Source organism: Miniopterus schreibersii (genome assembly GCF_964146895.1).
Source record: "Miniopterus schreibersii genome assembly, chromosome: 4".
NCBI classification, from domain to species: domain Eukaryota; kingdom Metazoa; phylum Chordata; class Mammalia; order Chiroptera; family Miniopteridae; genus Miniopterus; species Miniopterus schreibersii.
Window position 1 is genome coordinate 67,051,093 of NC_138105.1, and position 22,653 is coordinate 67,073,745.

General features: G+C 52.4%; 1 protein-coding gene across 8 annotated transcripts in view; it reads right to left on the minus strand.

Moving 5' to 3' along the window:
• Positions 1–3,935: 3,935 nt before the first annotated feature.
• The window catches only part of PTPRS (protein tyrosine phosphatase receptor type S), a 99,279-nt gene continuing 80,561 nt past the window's right edge, over positions 3,936–22,653 (minus strand). For 2 of the 8 annotated variants that reach the window (XM_081137198.1, XM_081137199.1), the window contains exons 14-34: positions 21,165–21,773; positions 20,644–20,741; positions 19,748–20,001; positions 19,041–19,134; positions 18,723–18,938; positions 18,065–18,222; positions 17,570–17,581; positions 17,191–17,303; positions 15,781–15,828; positions 14,624–14,721; positions 14,422–14,545; positions 13,676–13,851; positions 13,477–13,596; positions 10,514–10,668; positions 10,119–10,404; positions 9,764–9,942; positions 8,853–8,979; positions 8,645–8,770; positions 6,009–6,163; positions 5,713–5,848; positions 3,936–5,143 (exon numbers count right to left, since the gene is read on the minus strand). In XM_081137198.1, coding sequence (XP_080993324.1) covers positions 5,075–5,143; positions 5,713–5,848; positions 6,009–6,163; positions 8,645–8,770; positions 8,853–8,979; positions 9,764–9,942; positions 10,119–10,404; positions 10,514–10,668; positions 13,477–13,596; positions 13,676–13,851; positions 14,422–14,545; positions 14,624–14,721; positions 15,781–15,828; positions 17,191–17,303; positions 17,570–17,581; positions 18,065–18,222; positions 18,723–18,938; positions 19,041–19,134; positions 19,748–20,001; positions 20,644–20,741; positions 21,165–21,773 — 3,353 coding nt within the window. In that variant the 3' untranslated portion in view covers positions 3,936–5,074. The remainder of the gene's footprint in view (positions 5,144–5,712; positions 5,849–6,008; positions 6,164–8,644; positions 8,771–8,852; positions 8,980–9,763; positions 9,943–10,118; positions 10,405–10,513; positions 10,669–13,476; positions 13,597–13,675; positions 13,852–14,421; positions 14,546–14,623; positions 14,722–15,780; positions 15,829–17,190; positions 17,304–17,569; positions 17,582–18,064; positions 18,223–18,722; positions 18,939–19,040; positions 19,135–19,747; positions 20,002–20,643; positions 20,742–21,164; positions 21,774–22,653) is intronic. The other 6 variants (XM_081137203.1, XM_081137200.1, XM_081137201.1 and 3 more) reach the window with 6 other exon arrangements.

Genomic DNA, 22,653 nt, shown 5'->3' on the forward strand with positions numbered 1-22,653 from the left:
GCTCCTGGGCACTGATCCTGTGAGTCAGTCATTGGGACCAAGCGTGGTGGGAACACCTATCTCTGTTCGGTGATGTCTGGGGCATCAGCTAGGAAGCTGGGACTGCAGACCAGGGCACCTGTATGTGGCCCCTCTGTGTGGCTGGGGCTTCCTCACAGTATGGCAAGGGCCTAAGAGAGCATCCTGAGAAAGCTAAGAGCCTTTTATGACCTCACCTTGGGAATCACTTAGCCCCACTTGCCCTGTCTTCTATAGGTCCTGGCAGTCACAAGCCTGGCCAGGTTCAAGGGGAGGGGCTGTGGACCCCACCTCTCAATGACAGAAGTGCCAAAGAGTTTGTGGTCGTGTTTTGCAATGGCCATATTTCGCCCTGGCTGCGTAGCTCAGTTGGTTGAAGTTAAGGAATGCAAAGGGAAAATTAGAATTCCTCCGCTCCTTGCGTGCCATAACTCCTTCCCTACTGTTATAACACCCGTTCTTTTAATGAGATGATAGGTTTGCATTGTGGCTATTTTCTTAGCCTTTCTGTACCTAGGCACATAGGTGGGATGTGCTGCCCCCACCCCAGGTTGTCCTTGTACAATTTGAGCGCTCTCTTTCCCCCTATGAGCTGACATAGTTTATAAAAGATGCAAATCATCTCTTCCTTGAAGATTTGGCAAAACTCACCTGAAAAACCATCTGGGAAGGTGTTTTGTACGAGGGATGGACCCTTGACCATCATTTTGCTAATGTCTAAGATTACTCACTTTTTAATGACTTAATTTTGATTTGTTCTTAATTTTTTTTCTATTTTATCCTTTTATAGGTTAGTGGTATAAAGTTGTATATATGCCCTTTCAAATCTCTCCCCTGTAAGAGTAGTTGGTCTCGTCATTCCTAACGTTGTTTGTGCCTTCTGTCTTTCTGCTAAAGGCCTGCCTCTTTTATGGGTATTCCCAAAGGTCCAGCTTTTTATATCATTGTTGCTGCCGTAGTTTCCCATCTATTGATTTCTGATTGTCTTAATGATGTTTTCCCTTGACTTACCTTGCGTTTGTTCTTTTTGTAGATGCTTAGTTGAAAGCTTTAACGGGTTTCAGTTATTTTCCTCATAAATTCATATAAAGCTACATTATTTGCTTCTGAGTACTTCTTTGGCTGCTTATTTCATTTATACTTCATGATCTTCCTCCCCCCCATAAATGCAGTTGACTTTAAGTTTACTTCTGAATACATCTTTGGTTGCATCCCACTGGTTTTTATTTGCAGTGGTCTCATCATTCAATTCTAAGTACTTTATAACTTACATGATTTATCCTTAATTCATGATTTGTTGTTTTAACACTTCCAATTATGTGGATTCCAGGAGCTAGAGGTCATTGATTTATAAGTTTATTGCATTGTGGCTATTAAGTCTGACTGTTGAGCTTTCCTTTATGACCTAATACATGTTCCGTTTTTGTGATAGCTCTGTGTTTGGACAGAAGGTATGTTCTTTATTTGTTGGGGACATAGTCCTGTACACATCTATTTGATCAAGTTTGCTACTGCATTATTCATCTCCTCAAGATCCTTATTTTGAGGACTTGGTCTTTCTGTTCCTGAGTTAGGTTGCTTCTAGCACCACTATGATTTTTTCCATTCCTCCTTGTGGGTGTTTTTGCTTTAAACATTCTTATGTGTTGTTTTTAGAGACAAAGTGTATATTTAGGGCATTTGCACTTAACACTACAATGCTTTTGCTCCTGACAGATCCATGGTGATAGGAGGTGGGGCTCTGCTCTAGGCTATCCTTCCCAGCCTGGTCCTGTGGTGTGTGTGGCTGATACTGACCATGGGCAGGCAGAGTTCATAGATGCCCTTAACTCCCTCGTTATGGCCATGGGAAGTGGGCAGACCTGGGCCCACCACGTCCTACTACTTACCATTTACATCATCTTGGGTAAGAGACCTGGACTCTTACAGCCTTTCTTACCTGTCTATTGTCAGAAGAGTTGAGATTACATGAGGCAGGCATACAATAGGGGTCAATAAATGGGGGGTGGATGTTATGGTATCCTGTGGCAGGGACAAAATAACTGGAGATATTTAGTGTCTTGGTGGTCATGCCTGTAGGTTAAGACAATCCCTTAGGGTCCTCTTCCAGGAAGCCCTGAGATAAACCCCTGCCTGCCATCACCTACCCAACCACAGCCATGAGCATCTCAAGGGCCGAACCACAGAACTGAGGGGTCACACATGTTAACTTTCCCTGAAGATCCTCTTTGTCCAGTTTCCAGTAAGGAGGGCAAGGTAGATCCTATTTAGACACTTCAGACTCATGGGCTTGGGAGACCAGAGGGACTTTTAGAATGGGGCTTTGAGAATTGAGTGGGAGTTCTCTGGGCAGAGTATCATCTTAGATGATTCAGCTAGGACCAAGCTTAGGTAAGTCTGACTTTTCTGTCCGTTTTGTCCCACAATCTGTCATTAAGAGTATCCCTCTCCCTTATTTATTGAATTCAGAAGTCGGGAGCTAAATGTTTTTGTTAATTCAAAAGAATCTCAAAAATGTCCAGTTACAGTTAATTTCCACTTTTATCTTTATTTTTCTTTTATTAGGATTTATTCTATTACTTTCTAGTTATTTGAATTGAAAGCTTGCTTCACTTGTTTTTTAATTCTCGAAATTTCTGAATTTATTGTTTTCTGAACCATGTGTTCAAGCCTATATATTTTCCTCTGGGCATCTCTTTGGCTGCAATCCAAAGGTTTCATTACATAATATACTTCTTTATATTCTTTCTTTAAACCCATGCTTTATTTAGAAATGTGTTTTAAAATTTCCCCCTTTAGGCCTTTTGGGGGAGGCAGACTTTAATTGCAGAATTTACTCCTTGGTGCCAAGATCAGGTTATCTTATCTAATTGTTTCTTGGAACTTATAAAGATGTCCACTACTGCCCTGGCTGGGTGGCTCAGTTGGTTGGAGCAGTGGATTCCAGGTCAGGGCACATGCCTAGGTTGTAGGTTCGATCCTCTATCAGGGTGCATGCAGGAGGCAGCCGATCACTGTTTCTCTCTTACATTGATGTTTTTCTCTCTCTCTCTCCCTTCCTCCCTTTCTAAAAATCAATAAAAATATGTCCTTGGGTAAAAATTAAAAAAAAAAGTCCACTGCTGCTTTTTCTAAATGCTGATTTTTTATAAATGGTCCATGTATTGAGAATTTGGGGGTTGGGGAATATAGAATTTGATCAATCTATTTGACTAAGTTTATTAATGGTGTTAGTCACATCTTCTATAAATGAATTTTTGACTACTAGATCTCACAGTTTCTAAAAGGGGTGACCTCACCCTTTCTTAGGCTGAGCCCCTGTCCTAAGACCACCCCTTCTGGTCCCTGGAGCCTCTGTGTGACCATGGAAGGGGGAATCTTTCATCCTACATCTGGCTCCTAGTCAAGGTATAAACAGGAAATGGCTCACCATCCATCCCCCAGGGTCCGACTCTGGCTCTGAGTATGGGCTCACTCATTGGATAAGAATAGTGCTCCTAACCCAGTGCTTCCTTCCATGGACTCAGCTCCATCACTGGTCCTTCTGGAGAAGGCAATATGGCTGTGGGTGAGACTGGCTAGGATATGAATCCCAGATCCATTTCAAACCTTCTGTGCCTGTAACTTTGGGTTAGTGCCCCTCTCTGAACCTGTTTCCTCATCTGTAAATTGGGCTGATGGCACCCATCTCAGAGAGCTGGCTCCTGGTAGATGTTCAATAGTAGTCACACTATAAACAGTAATAACTCGGGTTCTAGGTTCAAATCCCAGCGTGGACCCTTAGACCCTGTGTTATCTTGGCCCCACCCACAATGGACTGTCACAAGACGGGATGAGAACACAGCTTTCCAGGCCCCTGCCAGCCCCAGGACAAGATGGGACTGACGGGCACAACAAAGAAGCCACCAACAGCCAGGTTCAGACGATCTTCCTTTAATACAAAGTCGATATATCTACATACACAGAGGTGGGAAAACCACCCAGCTGCTTCCGTTTGAATAAACAGTGTCGAGAGCAACGGCAGATCTGCTCTTGTACAAAGAGAAAAACTCACTTGCTCAGGGGTGGGGGATATCGTCCTTTCTGCTTTTGCCCCCAAACTGCCCCACAGTCCACGGGGAAAGGCTCCCTGAACTGGGGCGGCACACAGCCTCTGTCCCCGAAGAGGCGGAATCTGTTCTGTTCATTCCTCCTCCTCGGGGGCGGGTGATGGGGGCTCAGGCTGCAGGGGAGGCAGGTTGCTGCCACCTCCTGTGGCAGTGCCCACCCCTCCACTGCCCCACCCTCAGAACTGTCCTTGATATGTCTGAGAATTTAATCATTAAAAAAAAAAAGGAAAAAAAAAAAAAAAGAACAAAAAGAAACCAGGAGCAAAAGGATGTCCTGTTCTTGAATGAGGCACGGCTTCCAATGGCAGGAAAAAGAAAAGAGCCAGCACGGGCCACGGAGCGCGTCTGGGACGCAGCCTTCACACCGCAACATTTGCTACGGTGGAAAAGACGGTGACGAGAACAGGAATAAGCAATGATTTCCTTTTTAAATTCGTTAACTGCAAGTCACTTTTTTTTTGTCTGTTTGTTTCTTCTTTAAAAAAAAAAAAGGAAAAAAATATGCTATTTAAAAAAAAAAGAAAATGTCACTGTATACAGTTACATGGAGTTTGAAAAGAAAGCTGAATTCTGCCCCCCACCCCCCAGCCCGGCACCCCCAGAATGCAGGGCTGGAAGGCTCCCTGGGGGAACAAGGGGTCATTTTCACGGCCCCTGCCCTCCTCTGGTTCTGGGGAGAACCCCTTTTTGCTCACCACCACCCCCACCCCCCACCCCAGAATTACTCATTTTGGAATTGGAAGGAAACGAGGAATGTGGCAAGTATTTGAAGGCGGCGGCCGGTGCCAGGGAGGTGCTGGGGGCCGCATGGGGGGGCTCGAGGGGCCACGTCTTCCCAGAGACAGTGCAGAAATGCTGCCGCCAGGGGGTCCAGGCCTCCCGGGGCCCTCCTAGCCTGGGCAGAGGCATCTGGAGCCGGTGGAGTTGGGCCGGGGGTGACCATGGCTTTAGGTTGCATAGTGGTCAAAGCTTCCCAGGTACTCCAGAGCGGCCTGGTAACAGAACTGATACTCGTCCTGTGGGAGGGGAGGGGACAGGGGCTCTGTCAGTGTCTCTCCCGCTCCGACGCCGCCCAGGAGCAGCCACTCTCCACCCCGAATGCCCTCTCCTCTCTCTGCCTAAAGGTCGTGTACATCTTTGAAGACATGGCTGCTCAGCTGTCCCCTCCACCAGTCACCTGCCCCTGCAGGGTGGGAGTCTGTGACTCCAGATTTGTCTCTCCAGAGACAGAAGAGTATTTGTAGACATTGTTAAAATGCCAATGTGAATGCGATCCCACGGAAGACCCTCCCACTCTGGGCCTCAGTTTCTCCCTCAGGGGAGCAGTGGGACTTTAGAATCTGTGGCCTGTACTAGGGTCTTGGTTGAGCCATAAACTTGCTGTGACTCTGGAACTAGAATGGACCCCTCTCTGTCTATTCCAAGGGACACTTCTCAGCTCTGGACTTCAATCGACTCTTGTGCCAGGAGCTAATCATCTTCCTGCTCAAAGCAGGAGGTGTTGAAGACCAGCCATTCACAAGCCCACCTCACAGAGGAGAAAACTAAGGCTCTGGGGACAGAGTTGTAAGGCCAGCCGCCTCACCTCTGTCTGCACCATGGCTGGCCTCTGGGTCCGCAGCATCTTCACAGTCTGGAAGATGTCCACCACACCTTCGTACCGCATCCGCTCCAGCACGATGCTGAGCGTAATGAAGACACCAGTCCTGCCCACGCCGGCACTGTGGGAGGTAGACAGCAGCTCAGGGGCAGGGGCTCTGGAGCCCCCACTTCCCCAGGCATGAAAATAGCCCAGATTGGATTGCTCGAGGCTGATGGTTATCCTCCTTAGGCCTCAGTTTCCCCAGCCAGAAAATGAGCTGGGGTGGGGAAGCAGCTCACCTGCAGTGGACGGAGATGGGGCCATCCTGGCCGAACTGTTCCTTGGTCTTGTGCACTTGGCCAATGAAGTCAATGAAGCCCTCCCCCGACTTTGGCACGCCCTGTTCCGGCCAGTCCGTGAACTGGAACTGCCGGACAGTCCGGGACTGGCCATCCTGGAAAGGAGAGGCACCCAGTCTTGCTACTGAGGTCAGTGGTGGTCACAGCTGTTTTCCATCCCTGCCAATTTCCAATCCCATCCTCCATCACCAGCCAGCATCACCCCCATCCTTCCCCATCCACCCTGATGACTCCAATGGTACCATCTTCCACTGAGATGCTCCAGTCTCATTGCCAACAACACCCTTCTCCACCATCTTCTATTGTCACCGTCCAATGATACCATCTTACATGGATACTGTCCACCCCCGCTGCCCACCTGCTCCTCTCTCCACATCTCCAATCCCATCCACCACCAGAGTGACACCCAACACTACCACCCCCGCCACCCTCCGCTGCTCTAACTCACCTATCGCTTGGCAGCCCCCCACCCCTCATCTGCGGTTTTGCTTTCCATGGTTTCAGTTAACCCCAGTCAACCATGGTCCAGAATAAAAAATTGTTTATTCCTGGAATTTTCCATTTAATAAGTTTTAAATGGTGTGACACTGAGAGTAGTGTGATGAAATCTCACGCCATCCTGCCCTGTCCTGCCTGGTACGAGTCACCCCTTTGTCTGGTGTGTCCCAGCTTTATACGCTCCCCGCCTGTTAGTCGCTTAGAAGCCGTCTTGGTCATTGGATCGACTGTGTGGCATCTCGGTGCTCATGTTCAAGTGACCCTTATCTTACTTCATATTGGCCACAAAGCCACTCACGTAACTTTTATTACAGTATATTGTCATGACTGTTCTATTTTATTTATTTATGTTGTTAATCTTCACTAGAGGATGTTTCCCGTTGCTTTTTCAGAGGGGAGGGGGGGAGGGAGAGAGGGAGGGAGGGAGAGACAGACAAGACACATCGACTGGTTGCCAGGTATGTGTCCGTGACCTGGAATTGAACCTGTGACCCTTGTGTGAGCTGACGCTCTAACCACTGAGCCACATCGGCCAGGGCAACTGTCCTATTTTATCAGTACTGTTGTTTGCCTCTTACAGTGCCTAGTTTATAAATTTAACATTATAACAGGCATGTATTGGAAAAAACATAGTATATTCAGGCTCAGTACTATCTGCAGTTTCAGGCATCCATTGTGGGTCTTGGAACATTCATAAGTGGGGACCATTGTGCTTGTGATCCTCTATCAATCACCTAAGAGCACTACCAATACCATCACCTCCTGTCTTACCACCCATCACTGGCGACTCGCAATCCTGCCCATCCAGTGCTGTCACCTTCCAATGACTTTCTCCACCCCCCCACTCAGTGACCCTTCTCCCCAACCCTGTCTTCCCACCACCCTGCGGCGCCACCAATGTCCTTACTCTGCCGTCTTTCATTCTTCATGACTCAATGGCACCATTTGCCACAACCCATCACTAATGATTCACCCCTCTTTACCATCCAGGGGACGACCTTCCACTGACGTTCTCTCACCTCCTTCACCTGTCACCTGCCTTTTTCCAGTCACACTCTCTACAGTAAAATGGTGCCACCCAATGACACCATCTTACCCTAAAGGTCTCCAGCCCCTACCACTTACATGTCCTTTCTCCAGTCCCATCCCCTCCCTCTTGTACCGTCCACAGCACTGTCTACGGCCACTGAATGCTCATCCCTCTTCCCTTTTAGAAGTTGTTTTCCACTGATTTTCTTCACAGCCCAGCTGTTCTCCAATCTCCTCTTCCTCCGCCCACTGCTGATGACCAGTCGCCCTCGCTGGCCTGCAGTACCATGTCCCACTGGTGTTACCCACACATTCCATTCTCCAATCCCACATCCCACCCATCCAATGGCACCATCTTACCCCACCCAACACTACGACCAGTGATGCTGTGCGTTCAATCAGGCTTCGCCAGCCCCTGGCAACACCCTGACTGCGTTTTCTGAACCCCCAGCATCCTACCCATGTTCTCCAATCCCCTCTTCTACCACTAACTTTGATCCTCTCTCACCCAACTGGGCCACCTTCCAGGATCAGTCTTCATCAGCTGCCATCTAATACCCCCCCCCCCCATCAGCCAACGACATCCGCTCCGCCTTTTCATTTCTCCCTACTGAGTGGTGACAATTCCCACCACCAACCTCGTACTGATCACCACCCTTTTCCATTCCAGCACCATCAACCCATCAACTCTCCCCACCCAGCTCCCAGCCCTCTAACACTCTCCTCCACAGGCTGCTGCTTCCAGAGGACACCTCCCTCCCTTTTACCTGATCCCCTTGGGCCATGTGCCCTAGTGAGTGGGGTCATACATGCTCTAATGGGGACACTATGGGGTCAGCACAGGGACACGGTCTCTTCCACCCACTTGGTTGTAGGAGTGACTGGTCAACTAGTCAACTGACTCCTTTTCCTCCCAAACCCCCACGCTTATTCCTATCCCTGGGCCTTTGCTTCTATCCCCCAACCAGGGAAGCCCTCTCCAGATCACCAGGGAAGCACTGAGCCCAGCCTGGGCTCTAGTCCCTGCTGCCAATCGTCCCCACACTCACCCGGGCGTCTGTGACCTTGAATTCCCGCAGGATGTACTGTGGCATGTTGTATTCCGCCATTGGGTCCACCACAAAGTACTGGTAGCGGGCTGAGCGCTCAGCCGGCCAGTACTGGTGACATTTTTCCTATCGAGGGGATGGCATCTGTGGTCAGCCCCGTCCGAGTCCCCACCAGGCCCCTACCCTGCCCTCCACGGTCCCCACGTACCCGGCCCATCTCCCGCAGCTTGGTCAGCATCACCACAATGGTCGAGTTGTTTTCCCAAAGCATGCGCCAGAAGTCCTCTGTGGTTTCTGCCAGTGGCCCCTGCGTTGCGATGTAAGCCTTCTGCTGCCTGCGGGGAGGGGGGTGAGTCCAGGGCTGATGGGGAGCCCCAGGCCTAGGCCTAGATCTGGCCTGATACTGCCTGATGGGTCAGGAACAAAGCAGGAGTCCACGGCAGCCGTACCTGCCACATGCCTGCCTTCCCGGGGACGGCTGACCAGTGGCCTATCTCCCTCACCGTCTTATTCAGCCCTCCCAATTATCTCATTTTGCACACGGGGAAACCATTAGCCCCAGGATACATTCCAGCTCGCAAAATTGTCCGCTGACTTCTCCTGCCTTCTTGCTCCACCTCCCTCAAGTGCCAGTAAAGTACTCTCGGTTGTATGCACAGGCCAAGTTCTCCCTCACACCCGGGCCTTTGCACAGGCCGTACCTTCTGCCCAACCTCCCTTGGCCATGGTTTTTCAACACCAGCAGTACTGACATTCAAGGCTGGATACTCTCTGTGAACGTGCACTGTTCTGGGCAAAATCCATGGCCTCTACCCACTATATGCCAGTAGTAGCCACCCCAACCCCCAACGCACTCAAATCATGACAAAATTGTCCCTAGACATTGCCAAATTTCCCTTGGGGGCAGAATTGCTCAGATTGAGAACCAGTGATATCAAAGGAAAGACAGAGCCATGCTAGCCATCAGTTATTACACTCGAAGGTTCCTTCCACCTCAATGATGCTGCACAGGGCTGGCAATGTCTCTGCAGTTTTGTCTCCCAAGTGAGAGTGGAGGCCTCTTAGGGACAAGGCTGGGACCCTCTGGGGCCCCAGTAACCCCAGGCAAAGGTAAGGTACCTGTAGCCATCAATAAAGCTGGCGTTGATGTAGTCGGAGCCCTCCACGCCCCGGATGGGCTGCAGGCAGACCCGCGTGCTCTCGTACGGCATGATGTTTACCAGGCGGTTCTTGAACTTATTACAAGGCAGATTGGCACTGATGAAGCGGGATGTGTGGGCTTTGGAGTTGGCCAGCCGCTGTGGGGACAAGGAGGCGGGGCTGCCATCAGAACAGCTTCCCACCAGAGTGCTAATGGTAGAATGGTAGAGGAACACCCCCTAAGCTCTGGTCCCCATCGTTAGGGTGACTTCCGTCTCCAGCTCCTCAGCCCCTCTGCCCTCCCGCCCACAGCAGCCTCCGCATCCTTTCCCACCTTGAACTCAAGTTCCATGCCAGTGACATGCTCGCCGGGCTCCACCTGGGCCAGCTTCTGAATGTAGGCATAGAGGCTGCGGGCGGGCACCTCTGTGTTGCCACAGCCCACAGCCTCCAGCAGGGCCTCATGGATGAAGCTATACTGGTCCTCAGTCTGCACCATGTAGTTGCGCTGGGACCGCATGAGTGTCACGTGACCATACACATCCACTGTCTTCTCCGGCTTGATCCGCTCCAGCATGGCATCAATGACGATGAAGCAGCCTGTGCGGCCCACCCCAGCGCTGCAGGGACAGGTGTGGTGATCAGGGGACCCTCAGGAGAGGGGGATGAGGTGGGCATGCAGAACGGAGTGCAGACGGAGCTGGGTGTGGAGGATGGTGACACGCGTACCTGCAGTGAACCACGATGGGGCCAGCATCTGGGGGATTGCAGGTCTTCACTCTCCGTAGGAAAGCCAGGAATGGTGTGGGGTACTCGGGCACTCCATGGTCTGGCCACGCTGTGAACTGGAACTGGCGGACTTCACGTTTCTCGCTGGAGCCATTCTGGGAGCCACAGGAAAACCACCTGTCACTGCAGCCCACCACCCACGTGCAGAGGATACCCAATGCACACCTCCAGACCACTGCACCCAAGTGTCTGACCCGGGTGTCCAACTGCCCCCAGGACACAGAGGGGTCTCCACAGGAGAGTTTCATCTGTCTTACACAATGCAGCCTACACTGTGCCCCCACTTTCTCCCCAAACCTGCTTCCCCCGTCTCAGCTGATGGTGGTTCCATCCCTCCAGGTGCTCTGACCAGGACTTAAAATGTCACCCTCGACTGGATGCCTTCCTACATCCAACACATCAGCCAATACTATCACTGCCGTTAAAACCTATCCCAAACCTGCCCACTTCTCACGCTCCTCATGGCAGTCACCATGGTCCTTCCATCATCGCCCTCAGATTGCATGGTTATCTCTGCCCTGCTGCCACCCCCAAAGTCTGTTCCCCCCAGAGCAGCCAGGGAGCACCTGTGAGCAGGAGTCGGGGCTCCCACCTCCCTTGGGGTAAAAGCCCAAGTCTTCCCTGTGGCCCATGGGCCGTGTACAACCTGCCCCATCCCCTCCCTGTTCTCTCCCCACTGATCGCTCAGCCCCAGCCAGGTGGTCTTCTCACTGTTCTTCCAACACGCCAGACATGGTCCTGCCCCGGGGCCTTTGCACTAGCTGTGCCCTCTGCCTGAAATGCTCTTTCCCCACATCTCCTCATGGCTCCCTTCCTCACTTCCTCCAGGTCCCCCAGTACACATTCTATTCTTCTCCTCAGCTTTATTTTAACCCTACATGTGAGATTTCTTGTCATTTTTGGACCTTGGTCTCAGAGGGGTTTTTGTGAACTTGACCACCCTCCCCCAAAGGCAAGAGAAGTAAAAGAAAAAATGAATGGGACTGCATCAAACTAAAACACTTCTGCACAGCAAAAGAAACCATCAACAAAACAAATAGGCAACCAGCCAAATGGGAGAAGATATTTGCAAGCGGTATCTCCAATAATATCCAAAATATATAAAAAACTCATACAACTCAACAACGGAGAAACAATTTGATTAAAATATGGGCAGAGGACTTGAACAATTTTCCAAAGACATACAGATGGCCAACAGATACATGAAAGGATGTTCAGCTTCACTAGCTATCAGGGAAATGCAAATCAGAACTACAAAGAGACACCACTTACAAGTGTTGGAGAGCGTGTGGGGAAAAGGGAACCCTCATTCACTGCTAGTGGGGGTCTAAACTGGGGCAGGCACCAGGAAAAACAGTATGGAGGCTCCTCAAAAAACTATGAATAGAGCTGCCATATGACCCAGCAACCCCTCTTATAGGTATTGACTCAAAAAATTTTCAAAACACACGTAAAGATATGTACCCCTTATGTTCACTGCAACATTACTCATGGTGGCCAAGACATGGAAACAGTTGACGTGTCCTCTGAAGGATAAATGAATAAAGAAGATGTGGTACATATATCCACGGGAGTACTACTCAGCCATAAGGAAAGATGAAATGCTGCCATTTGTGATAGTGTGGATGGAACGAAATAAGTCAGATGGAAAAGAACAGGAACAGTAAGAACCGACAAATGAACCAACTCATAGCTACAGACAACAGAACGGTGGTTACCAGAGGGAAAAAGGGTGGGGGAGGACACGGGGGTGGTGCGCACACAATGGAATATAGATGTAAAATTATTAAGACAGGCACCTGGAACTTTAGTTACTATCAACCAATGCCACCCTAATAAATTTAACTTTAAAAAATTTATTATTTTCTTGTCTTTTGTCTGTGTCTTGTCCACTAGACTAAGCCCCTCACGGTTGGGACATTTTTTCTGTCTTAGTCCCTGCTGTGTCCTGGTGCCCAGGTCAGGGCCTGACACACAGGATGTGCTTGATATGTGGGAATGAACTAAGAATTTTTGCCCGGCCAGGCATGGTTGAGCAACAACCTAGGATCGAGGAGATCAAGGTTCGATTCCCGGTCAGGGCACATGCCCAGGTTGTAGGCTTGATCCCCAGTCAGGGGCGTGCAGGAGGCAGCCGATCAATGACTCTCATCATTGATATTTCTCTCTCTCTCTCCCCTTCTCCCTTCCTCTCTCTGAAATTAATAAAGCTATATTAAAAAAATTAAAAAAAGAATTCTTACTCCCTTCTCCTGTCCATCTACCAAGCTTTCGAGCACTTGGGTGAGGCCTGCACTTAATGTTGAAAGAGGACCTGACTGGAGTCGGGAGCATCATGGTGCTAGTAAGCACCTCCTCTCCCCATCATGACAATAAAAAACGTCCCCTGGATTGCAAACTGCCGCAATTGAGAACCACTGATGTAGAAGACAGATGGCACAATATTATGGATCGCAGCCTTTAGTTAAACACTTACCTAAAGATTACCTTTGCCCTGGCCTTGACTGTCCAAGGCTAGCAGGGTGTCTCCAGCTCTGTGTTCCACCCAAGACTTACGGCCCCTTAAGGGCAGGGCTTAAGACTCTGCCAGGACCCCGTCAAAGGCCCAGGCGGGTAAGAGAGCAGGTAACACCTGGGAGTGACTGATGGCAGGAGGATAACAGATTCACTGCTAAGTTGGGGTCTGCTGGTTTTGTCTTCCTGCTGTGGCCAGAGACGGGAGTGCCCCACCCTGAACCTCAGTTTCCCCGCCTATAAAGTGGGCTTCACGAGAATGTGGTCAACCTGGGTCAATATGCTTGGTTGTCTGTCTGATGGGGAGCTCCCAGGGCAGAAGCTGTGTCCTGTCTTCCTCCTCTGCCCCATTACCCCTCCCCCAGCCTCCAACCAGGCCTGGGCCCTACCTTGTGCAGGGAGAATGTCCGCACACAGAACGTGGCCAGCTCAATGGTGTCCAGCAGCGTTACCTGGATGAAGCCGTAGGTCTCCGTGCCCCTGTTGGGCCAGTACTGATCACACTTAATCTGTACGGGGCAGGAGAACGGAGGTGAGTGTGGGCCGGGGATGGCTGGGGGTTAGGGGGCGGCGGGGTCCAGGCCTCACCCGTGATTTCTCTTCTAGCCGTGTCATCATGACGATGGTAGCCGAGCGCTGTTCCCACACCATACGCCAGAAGTCACCGAAGGTCTCAGGCAGGGGCCCCTGTGTGGCGATGTATGCGTTCTGCCGCCGGTAGCCGTCCACGTAGTTGGCGTTGATATAATCACTGCCCACAATGCCTACGGCCAGGGTGAGAAGCAGAGATCAGTGGGGGTGCCCTGTCCTAGGCTGGCTCTATGCAGCCCAACTGGAAGCCCTCCTGGAGTGCCCCCATCTGTCTCCGAGGAAATCGTGGGGCACGGACTCCAGGACTTCTCTACCTCAGCACGACTGCCATTTGGGGCCAGACCATCCTCTGGGGAGGGGCCGCCCTGTGCACTGTAGAATGTTGAGCACCGTCCCTGGCCTCCACCCTCTAGATGTCACTAGAAACCCCCTCCTCTGACTTGTGACCACAAAAACTTCCCCAGACACTGTCAAACGTCCCTGGGTGACAGAAATGCTTGAGTTGAGAAAGACTGATATAGAGTGATGGATAGAAAAACGTAACAGCAGCCATCCGTTAAATACACATCTAAAAATTCCCAGTGGTTTCTGGCTAGTGCTGGACCAGGCCTGAGACCAGAATCGGGTTTCTTCCCTATCTGTCCCCTAGCTTGGCTCTGCCCCATGGCCGAGAGGAGCGTGGGGTCTGTGTGCTGTCTGGGTAACGAGGAAGGGCAGGATGGAGCCCGGGACCCGTGTGCTACCTTCGATGGGCTGGAGGATGACGCGGGAGTGGTCGTAGGCGATAACGTTGGCGTAACGGTTCTTGGGCTTGTTCACTTCCAGGTTGGAATGCTCCCAGGTGAACTGCTGGCCCGGGTCAATGGACTGCAGGGGAAGGAAGGTGGGAGGTGTCAGGGTGGGCGTGGGAGGGCCCAGGAGGGCGGTAGGTGGGGTCCAGCTCACCTCGTACTCCTGGGAGAGCTTGAGGCTGTCGTTAGCCTTGAGGCGTTCCGTGTGCTCCGCCATGTCTGAGATGGGGATCGGCGGGTGGCTAAGCATGCCTGCGGGGAGAGCAGACCCCGCCGGTGCAGGCTGGTCAGGGCGGGCCAGCCCAGAAGCCGGGGTGGGGTGGGGATGCTCTACAGTGTGAGTCTGCGATGGACGAGCTGTGGTTAGAGGGCATGGCGGGTGCGGGGACCCCAGGCCTGAGGGTCTGAGAGTGGAGCATCAGAGACTGCAGCTCCCGGCCAAGCCCGACACCCCTTTTCACACTGTCCTCCCACTCCAACCCCAACCCAGCAGGGAGAGGGTTGCCCTGGAGCACTTCAAGCTCCTAGTGCCTCGTGGCAGGAAGCAGGCGAGTGACACAGAAATGAAGAAGCAGATGGCAGCTAGCTGGGCCTCCAAAAACATTGTTCCCTGGGGTGGGAGACAAACATTCCTTTCTGCACCTTTGGGATCAGAGGACCTGGGAAGTCCTCTGCCAGGAAGAGCTGAGAGGGCCTAGCAGGGATCTGTCTCTGCACCAGCATGGGGCAGGTGCACTGAGCCCGACTCTGAGGGCCTGTTTTCTCATCTGATACACGGAATGGTGACAGCCCTGATCTTCAGCACCCCCAGGGGGGTGACTGGAGGTAGTGGCGTGGATCTGGCTCTTTCTTCCTGACATCCAGGTCTGCCAGACCCCTCTCCACGCACAGGCCGGTGCTACACGTGTGCTCTGCAGCTGCGTACTGCCATGAAAGTAGCAGTGGGCATGAAACGGGACAAACATTGCAAGGCTGGCTGGTAAACAACTGTTGTTCTGAGTGGGGCCCCCTGGTGTCCCCCAAGAGCCCACCTCTGTGGGGTCTGAGGCTAGTGTCCATTTTCCTTGTGGTTCTCCCTGCCTGTCACATGGGTAGGCATATGTGTCTCACCTACGTCCCTGTCCCCGCCCTCCACACACATAATCACAATTGGCACCCTAAGGGCACAATGGACCAGACCCCCCTTTCCCCCCGAAGCCAGTGCAGGACAGGTGGGCAGAGATAGGTGGCGGGATGGAGAAACCAAAGATGAAAACAAACGAGGGGTGGGGTGGGGAAGGGAGCCGAGAACAGAAAGACACAGGAACTAACTTTCAAAGTGAAACCCCGGCTCCCTGAGGGGGCTGCTGAGGCCTGAATCTGCAGAAACAGCAAACAATAAATAAATGAAAACACGCGGGGGGCCCACCTCCCCCACCCCTTGCTGGGTGCACGCACAGCAGCCTGCCAACAGACACACAGGGCAGAGCAACTTCAACGAGGGACATGGCTGCTGGGCCTAGAGTAGCTGCTGTTTCCTTCGCCGGGTGTTTGTTTAGCCATGACTTTGGGAGGATCCCAAAGCTTTTGGTTCTTCTGTCTACGTCACCCCACACTAATCTGGCCTTGGGTCCCCCGTCTGGGTCAACGGGGATTTTGGAGAATGCAGGATCGTGAGGGAGAACTTGGGGGCAGAGGGAGGACATGTGGGCCACAGCCATGAACTTGAAGAGGACAGCAGCCATCAGTTAAACACATGTTTAAAATCCTCATTTGGATGGAAACAACTGACAGAGAGATGAGAGAAGGGAGTACGTTAGAGGTGCCGTATGAGACCGTTCATGACCCCCACGGAGGGCTGCAGCCACCAGTTAAATACAAAGGCCCCAAATCCTCATTTGGATAAAAACAGGACAGACATGAGACAGTCCAGCAGCAGAAAAGAGAAAGGAGTCCATCAGGAATCGCACGTGAGCTCTTGAGGACTGAAGCCATGAGCTAAATACAAATGTTTAAAATCTCTATTTGGTTGGAAACGGAGTTAATATGAACCAGTTCAGATACAGGAAGTGGAGGCAGGCAGAGGGGCAGATGTAACCGTGTTAAGGACAACAGCAGCCATCAGTTACATTAAAAATTCCGTATTTGGTGAGAAGCAGTTAGCATGAGCCCATTAAGAGGGAGGAGACGGGGGAGTGTGTGGCTCACTGTACACGAAGATGACCGAGGACAAGACCCTGATTCAGTTTCCCCCGGGCATGGCAGGTGCCTTAAGCTGCACCTGATTAATTAACAGGGAACTGTTTAGAGGCAGAAGGCGCATGAGCATCTGTGGCTGTGGAGGGGAGAGATACAGGGATGTGGGAGGTGTAATTAGTGTCTTGCTAGGGGCACATCCCAGGGGAGTGTGGGGAAAAAGCCAAGAGATCTTAAGACTAGAGGTGTGAACAGAAGCAGAGCTCTTTCCGCCAGAAGAAATGAGGAGGGTTTTTTGGTTTTTACATGTCCTTCAAGCTCCCCACTAAAGACAGCAATCACCAGTTAAATGCAAGTTTTCAAAAGCCTCATTTGGTTGTAAACAGAACCAATCCACGAGAGCTCCAGGCCTGGAACCATGCAGGAATTTGGGCATCAGGACCTTAAATGCACCAAGCACAGTTTGGCAAGGCAGATGAGGGTTGCCAAGAGGCAGTTTCCTCTTCCCTGTCAGTGTTGTCCCTGGCACCTGGGATAAGCACATACCTGGTGTCTGGAAATTAATGCGTCTCATTTCCACAGGGTCCTTGGGGTGGTGGGGGGCAAGGTCAGCGTTGTTCAGTAGGCATTTGGTGCGGGGTTCCGAGTCCTTGCGTTTACTTTGTAGGAGGAAGAGGAAGAATCAGTGAGTGTCAGCATGTGCCTGATGTGTATGCCCATGTGAACACACTCCAGGAAGCGTGAACATGTAACCCAGCCAGTGGGAAAGGGACTGTGCATGGTATTTACACTGTATACGCACAATTGGGGTCCCAGGGCCATGCATACAGGAGCAGCCAGGTATCCCCCGCCCCATAGACTCAGCACTACTCCATTCTCCCTCCTTGGCCTCCTTGGGCCTCTAGAGGGCAGGGCCAGTTCTTACCTGTCAGGTTTGCTGCGTCCAAAAGCAGACATGGGTGAGGAGGGAAAAGAAGACCGGTGAGGGTGTGCTAGCCATAACGGGCCTGTTCTGTGATGGTGGGGTGGCTTGCTTAACCTCTCCGAGCCTTGGTCTCATCCAGAAAATTGGACTAATCCTTTTTGCTGGGGCACCACCCTCCCTTTCTAAGCTGAAACAGGCCCCATGTGGCTACTATAAGCAGTATCTTCATTCAACTAGACAGAGACAGACTCTACCCCAAATCTTACTGAGTGGAATGTGGGGCTTAGGAGTCAAATCACTAGCTGGGTGTGAAACCCAGTCCTGCCACTTCCCAAGCTGTGTGACTTTGATCAAGGGGCTTATCCTCTGAGCCTCCATTTCCCTACTTATACCATAGAGGGCTCCCGTGATGATCTTCTGAGCTGACCCTTCCCCAGACACCCTCCTTTTCCAGGAAACTCCCCTTCTGTCAAGCAGGGGAGGCAGGGGACTCACTTCTTGTAGAGCAAGATGGCAATAACAATGCAGATGATGAAGACCACAGCCAGCACCGGCCCAATCACCCAGATGAGCCCCTCCTCACCGTCCACGATGGGCTGGGGATCTGGGTTATCCAGCTGGAAGGGGTCTGAGAAGGGACTGGCTGCAAATGTCTGCATAAACGGGGTGGACAGAGCCTCCATCAGTGTCCATTCTCCTCACACAGGCCAGATGGGTCTTCCTCAAACACAAATCTAAGTCTCTCCCATACTCTAAACCCTCCTATGGCTTCTAAGAAAACTGACCCTCGTGGTAGCCTGCATGGCTTCGCCCTTGCCAACTGGCATTTGCCCCCATTCCCGTTCTGCATTGGCCACTCTGAAATCCTTTCTGTTCCTCTTGTACCACTAGACCTTTGCACATGAGAATCCTGGGGTGCCTTCTTTTTTATTGGATTCCTACACGTCCAGCCCCAATTCCCAAGTTCCTTCCTCTAAAACGCTTTCCCCTTGGGATTCCCGCAGCTTTAAGTCCTTCCCTCTGCCCATGAAGCTGGGAGGATCTGTGTCTGTGTCTGTGTCTGAGGTCAGGGCCCTGAGGGCTGAGGTCACTTTGAGGCCTGCCTCACTCAGGGGGTACGGCTGGATGTGGGCAGACATCACTTGGGACTTACGGGCTCGCTCTTCTGCAGCACAGCAAGCACAAAGAGAACATATCGGTGGCCAGGCTCCAGGCCTCTGTTGTCAAAGCCACCATACTGCTTCTGGTCACCGGGCTGGAAAGTGGATGGCAACATGGAGAAGCGAGCCGCGATGTAGGGCCGGGGCACCTCGAGCTGCCGCGAATGCCGCAGGCTGCGCCTCTGCAGCCGGGATATGTCCTGGATAAGCTATGGAAACAGGTGTGGGTTGCTCAGAGCACGGCTGGGATCAACTGGGCTCATGACAGCTGCGATGTGTCTGTTCCTTGCAGGTTGGGCGCTAGCCCTTACCTCCTCCAGGTCCATGTCCTCTGGGCTGCCCAGTGGGGTCAGGAACTGGCCACCACGAGACTTGCGCAGCGGTACCATCACAATGAAGTAACTCCTGTCACAAGACGAAGAGTCAGAGGGAGGCTGTCTATAGGCATGACCAGACAGAGATGCTGTCTAGGGGTGAGTGGGGAGCCTCCCTTTCTGAATTTTCCCTTCTGCTCATATAATGGGGTCTATTGCCCTACAGCCCCAGCCATATTTAAACCTCCAGGCCTTTGATTACACTGTGCCTTCTGCCTAGAAAGCCTATCCCATTCAATTACAACTTTTGAATTCCTACACACCCTTCAAAGCCCCAGCTTCCATGCCCAGAGATTTTTAAAGCCCTGAATTCTTCTCTGCCTCTTATTGCCACACCAAGGGGTCAAGAGTCTGTGTATAGTTGTCTCCCCAACAATCTTAGAACTCCAAACAAGTAGAAGGTCAGGCACACAGGGATGTCAGAAAATGCTGGAGAAGCAAACACAAAGCCACATTTAGTGACTGACTATTCCCATGAGACTCACTGGACCTTCAGGGGAACCACACTAGATGGGGCTAATATAATCCCCATTTTATAGACAGGTGAGGAAACTGAGGCACAGAAAGGTCAAGTGGCTGGAGAGTCACACAGCTGGCTAACGGGCGATGAGAGGAATCCTGGGGGTTGGGGATGTCAAGCATACTGGATGGGCACGGGGCTCTGGCCGTCAGGAAGATACACCATGATGAAGCCATCGGTGTTGGGCTTGGGGGCCACGCTGGGCTTGCTGCTGAGCAGATTGAAGGCAGTCCAGGCAGTGACTGTCTGCTGGAGGCCGCCCAAGCTACTGCCACGGTTGGTCAACACAAAGTTGTAGAAGGTGTTGGGCTTGAGATGCGTGATGAGCTTCTTGGTGGTGCGGCCATCCACGTCTAGTGTGAGCCCATTGTACTGGATCTGTGGGCCAGGGCTGGCTTAGTAGGGTCTGGGCTGACCCCCAACCCTGACTAAGCCTCGATCCTAGACTCAGCCCTGCTGAACTGATCCCAGACTGAGCCTTATCTCAGCTGAGTCCCAATTCTGATTTGAGTCCCAATCCTTACTGAGCCCTAATCCCAGATTAAGCCTCAATCCCAGCTGAGTCCCAACTTTGAGACCTAATCCCAGAGTGAACTCCAACCCCAGACTGAGTCTTAACCCCAGTTGAGCCCCAACTCTGAGTCCCAATCATGACTGAGCCCAAATACTAAAACTAAGCCCTAACTCCTGACAGAGCTTCAGTCCCAGCTGCTTCCCAACTTTAACTGAGCCCTAATCCCGGAATGAGCCCCGGCCCAGACTGATCCCTGATCCCAGGTTACATCTTGAGCCCAGATTGGGCCTCAATTCCTGTTGAGCCCTGAGTCCCAGACGTGAGTCCTAATCCCAAACTGAGCCCAAACCCAGACTGAGCCTTAATCCCCAATGAAGCCTGATCCCACTCAGCTGAGTCCAGCTGAACCCCACCACACCCCAATAAGCCTTGACTCCAAACCAAGCCCCAACCCTGGCTGAGCAGCAAAACCTGACCCAGCCCACTGGCCTGCCAGGTGGCCACACCTTGTAGGGTGTAGGTGAGTTGTAGTTATCAGGGAACTCCCAGCTGAGCAGGACTGATGTCTTCATGATCATCTTCACCTTAAAGTTCTTGGGGGAGACTGCCAGGCAGCAGTCAAGCAGAAGAGAGGAAAAGAGAAGCCCAGTGAGTGCCAGGGGTGGGTGGACAGGCAGGTGGGGTGGGGTGGGGCGGCCCAGGCGTTCCCTGTTGTCCGCTGTGCCCATGGCCTTCCTGCCTGGCCCTGGCCCGGCCCTGCCTGGCCCTGACCCAAGACCCTGCTGGGGGAGACGGCGCGGCTGCAGAGAGAAGGCAGAGGAAGGGGGGTGGGGGTGGGGGATGGTGGTGCCACTGAGGCACGTCCCACCTTTGCCAACGCCAGAGCCTCAGGGTCCAGACTCGCCTCGAGCATCACGAGGAAGCAGAAAAGTGACCACTTACCTGGGCGGGGGAGAGGGAAGGGGCTGGGGTGGGGGTGGGCACAAGGCCCGGTCCGGCTCTGGTGTGGGGGTCGCCTCGCGCCTACCTTGGTCCCGCAGGAATGTCCGGTAGCGGACAGGGGGGCTGTATGGACCGGGGCCCCGGCGCGTGTGGGCCCGCACTTGGAGGTCATAGGCCGTATCGGGCTTGAGGCCCTGCAGTGTGAGCACGTTCTCAGCGCCTGGCTCGGCTGCTGCCGGCAGCTCAGTCTCTCGGGCGGGGCCCAGGGCACCGGCCTCCCGGACTGCCACTGTGTACTTGACAATGGCCCCATTGCGCTCAGCAGGCACGGGTGGCAGCCAGCGCAGCAGGACAGTGCCAGCCGAAGCATTGCCAGCTGCCTCGAGGATCTGTGGGTGGCCGCGGGGTGTGTCCTCCGGGATGCTCAGGACCTCTGCTGCCTCCTCACCCAGGCCACCTCGGCTCCGAGCTGCCAGCCGGAACACATACGTGGCCCCTTTGTGCACGCCCGATGCTGTGTAGTGGTCTTCGGTGGGCAGGAACTCCAGTGTGGCCAGGGGTGAAGAGTCCTCTCGGCCGAACTGCAGGCGGTAGCCCAGTACCTGGTCCTTGGCGGTGCCGACTGGGGGCTCCCAGCGTGCCAGCAGGCTGCCCTCAGGGGTCTGCTGCACCGACAGGATGGGGCGGCCCAGCACTGCGGGGACACAAGGCCAGCATCAGTGACCACCTGGCAGTCTGGGAGCACAGGGTAGAGTTACAGTTTTTAAAAGTGGGTCTCAGAGAGGCCTCACTGAGAAACAAAGACTTGAAGGAGGCGAGGGAGGGAGCTACAGGGAGGTCTAGGAGGAACAGTGTTCCAAGCAGAGGGAACAACCAGTGCAAAGGCCATGAGGTAGGACTGTGCTGTATGAGTGTAAGAACAGCAAGGAGGCCAGGGATTAACAGAACCCAATAAAAGAAAACATTCACAGATGTTACAGTAGGCCTCACCTAAGTATCTCCTCCTTTAGTCAGTTAAGTCATACATTTCTTGCTTTGTTTATTTATCCCTCGCTGGCACCTGATTAATATCCATGGGACACAGGAGTATCGAAATCCTGCCCATGCCCCATGATCTTCGCAGTCTGAGTAGTAATGAATGTGCCAAAAAAGGTTTTGGGGTCAGGTAAAGAAGGGGGAAAGCTGGGCTCTACAAAGGAAACCAAGCTTCTCCACTGCAGGACTTATCAGGACCTTTAATGGGCTGTGCTATGAGCAGTCACAGTATATGCAGTGGATTCAGCTTAGCAAGCATGGCTCTAATGCAATGTCCCTGAGAGAGGAGGGGGAGACCATGTGAGGCTCCTTGGAGGAGGTGCATGGGCACTGGACACTGGAGGATAGATATACAGACTAGCCAGGCTCAGGAACAGCATGGGCAGGGCTGGCAGCAATGTAGAGAGGGGCTGTGTCCAGCCTGGATGTTAGGCTATGTGGTCAGAGGTGTGGCACTGAGGGTCCCAGAGAGAGGAATGGGTATGGGAAGTGGGACAGAGGCCTTTCCACAGTTTCTTGAACACACTAAGCTTGTTCAC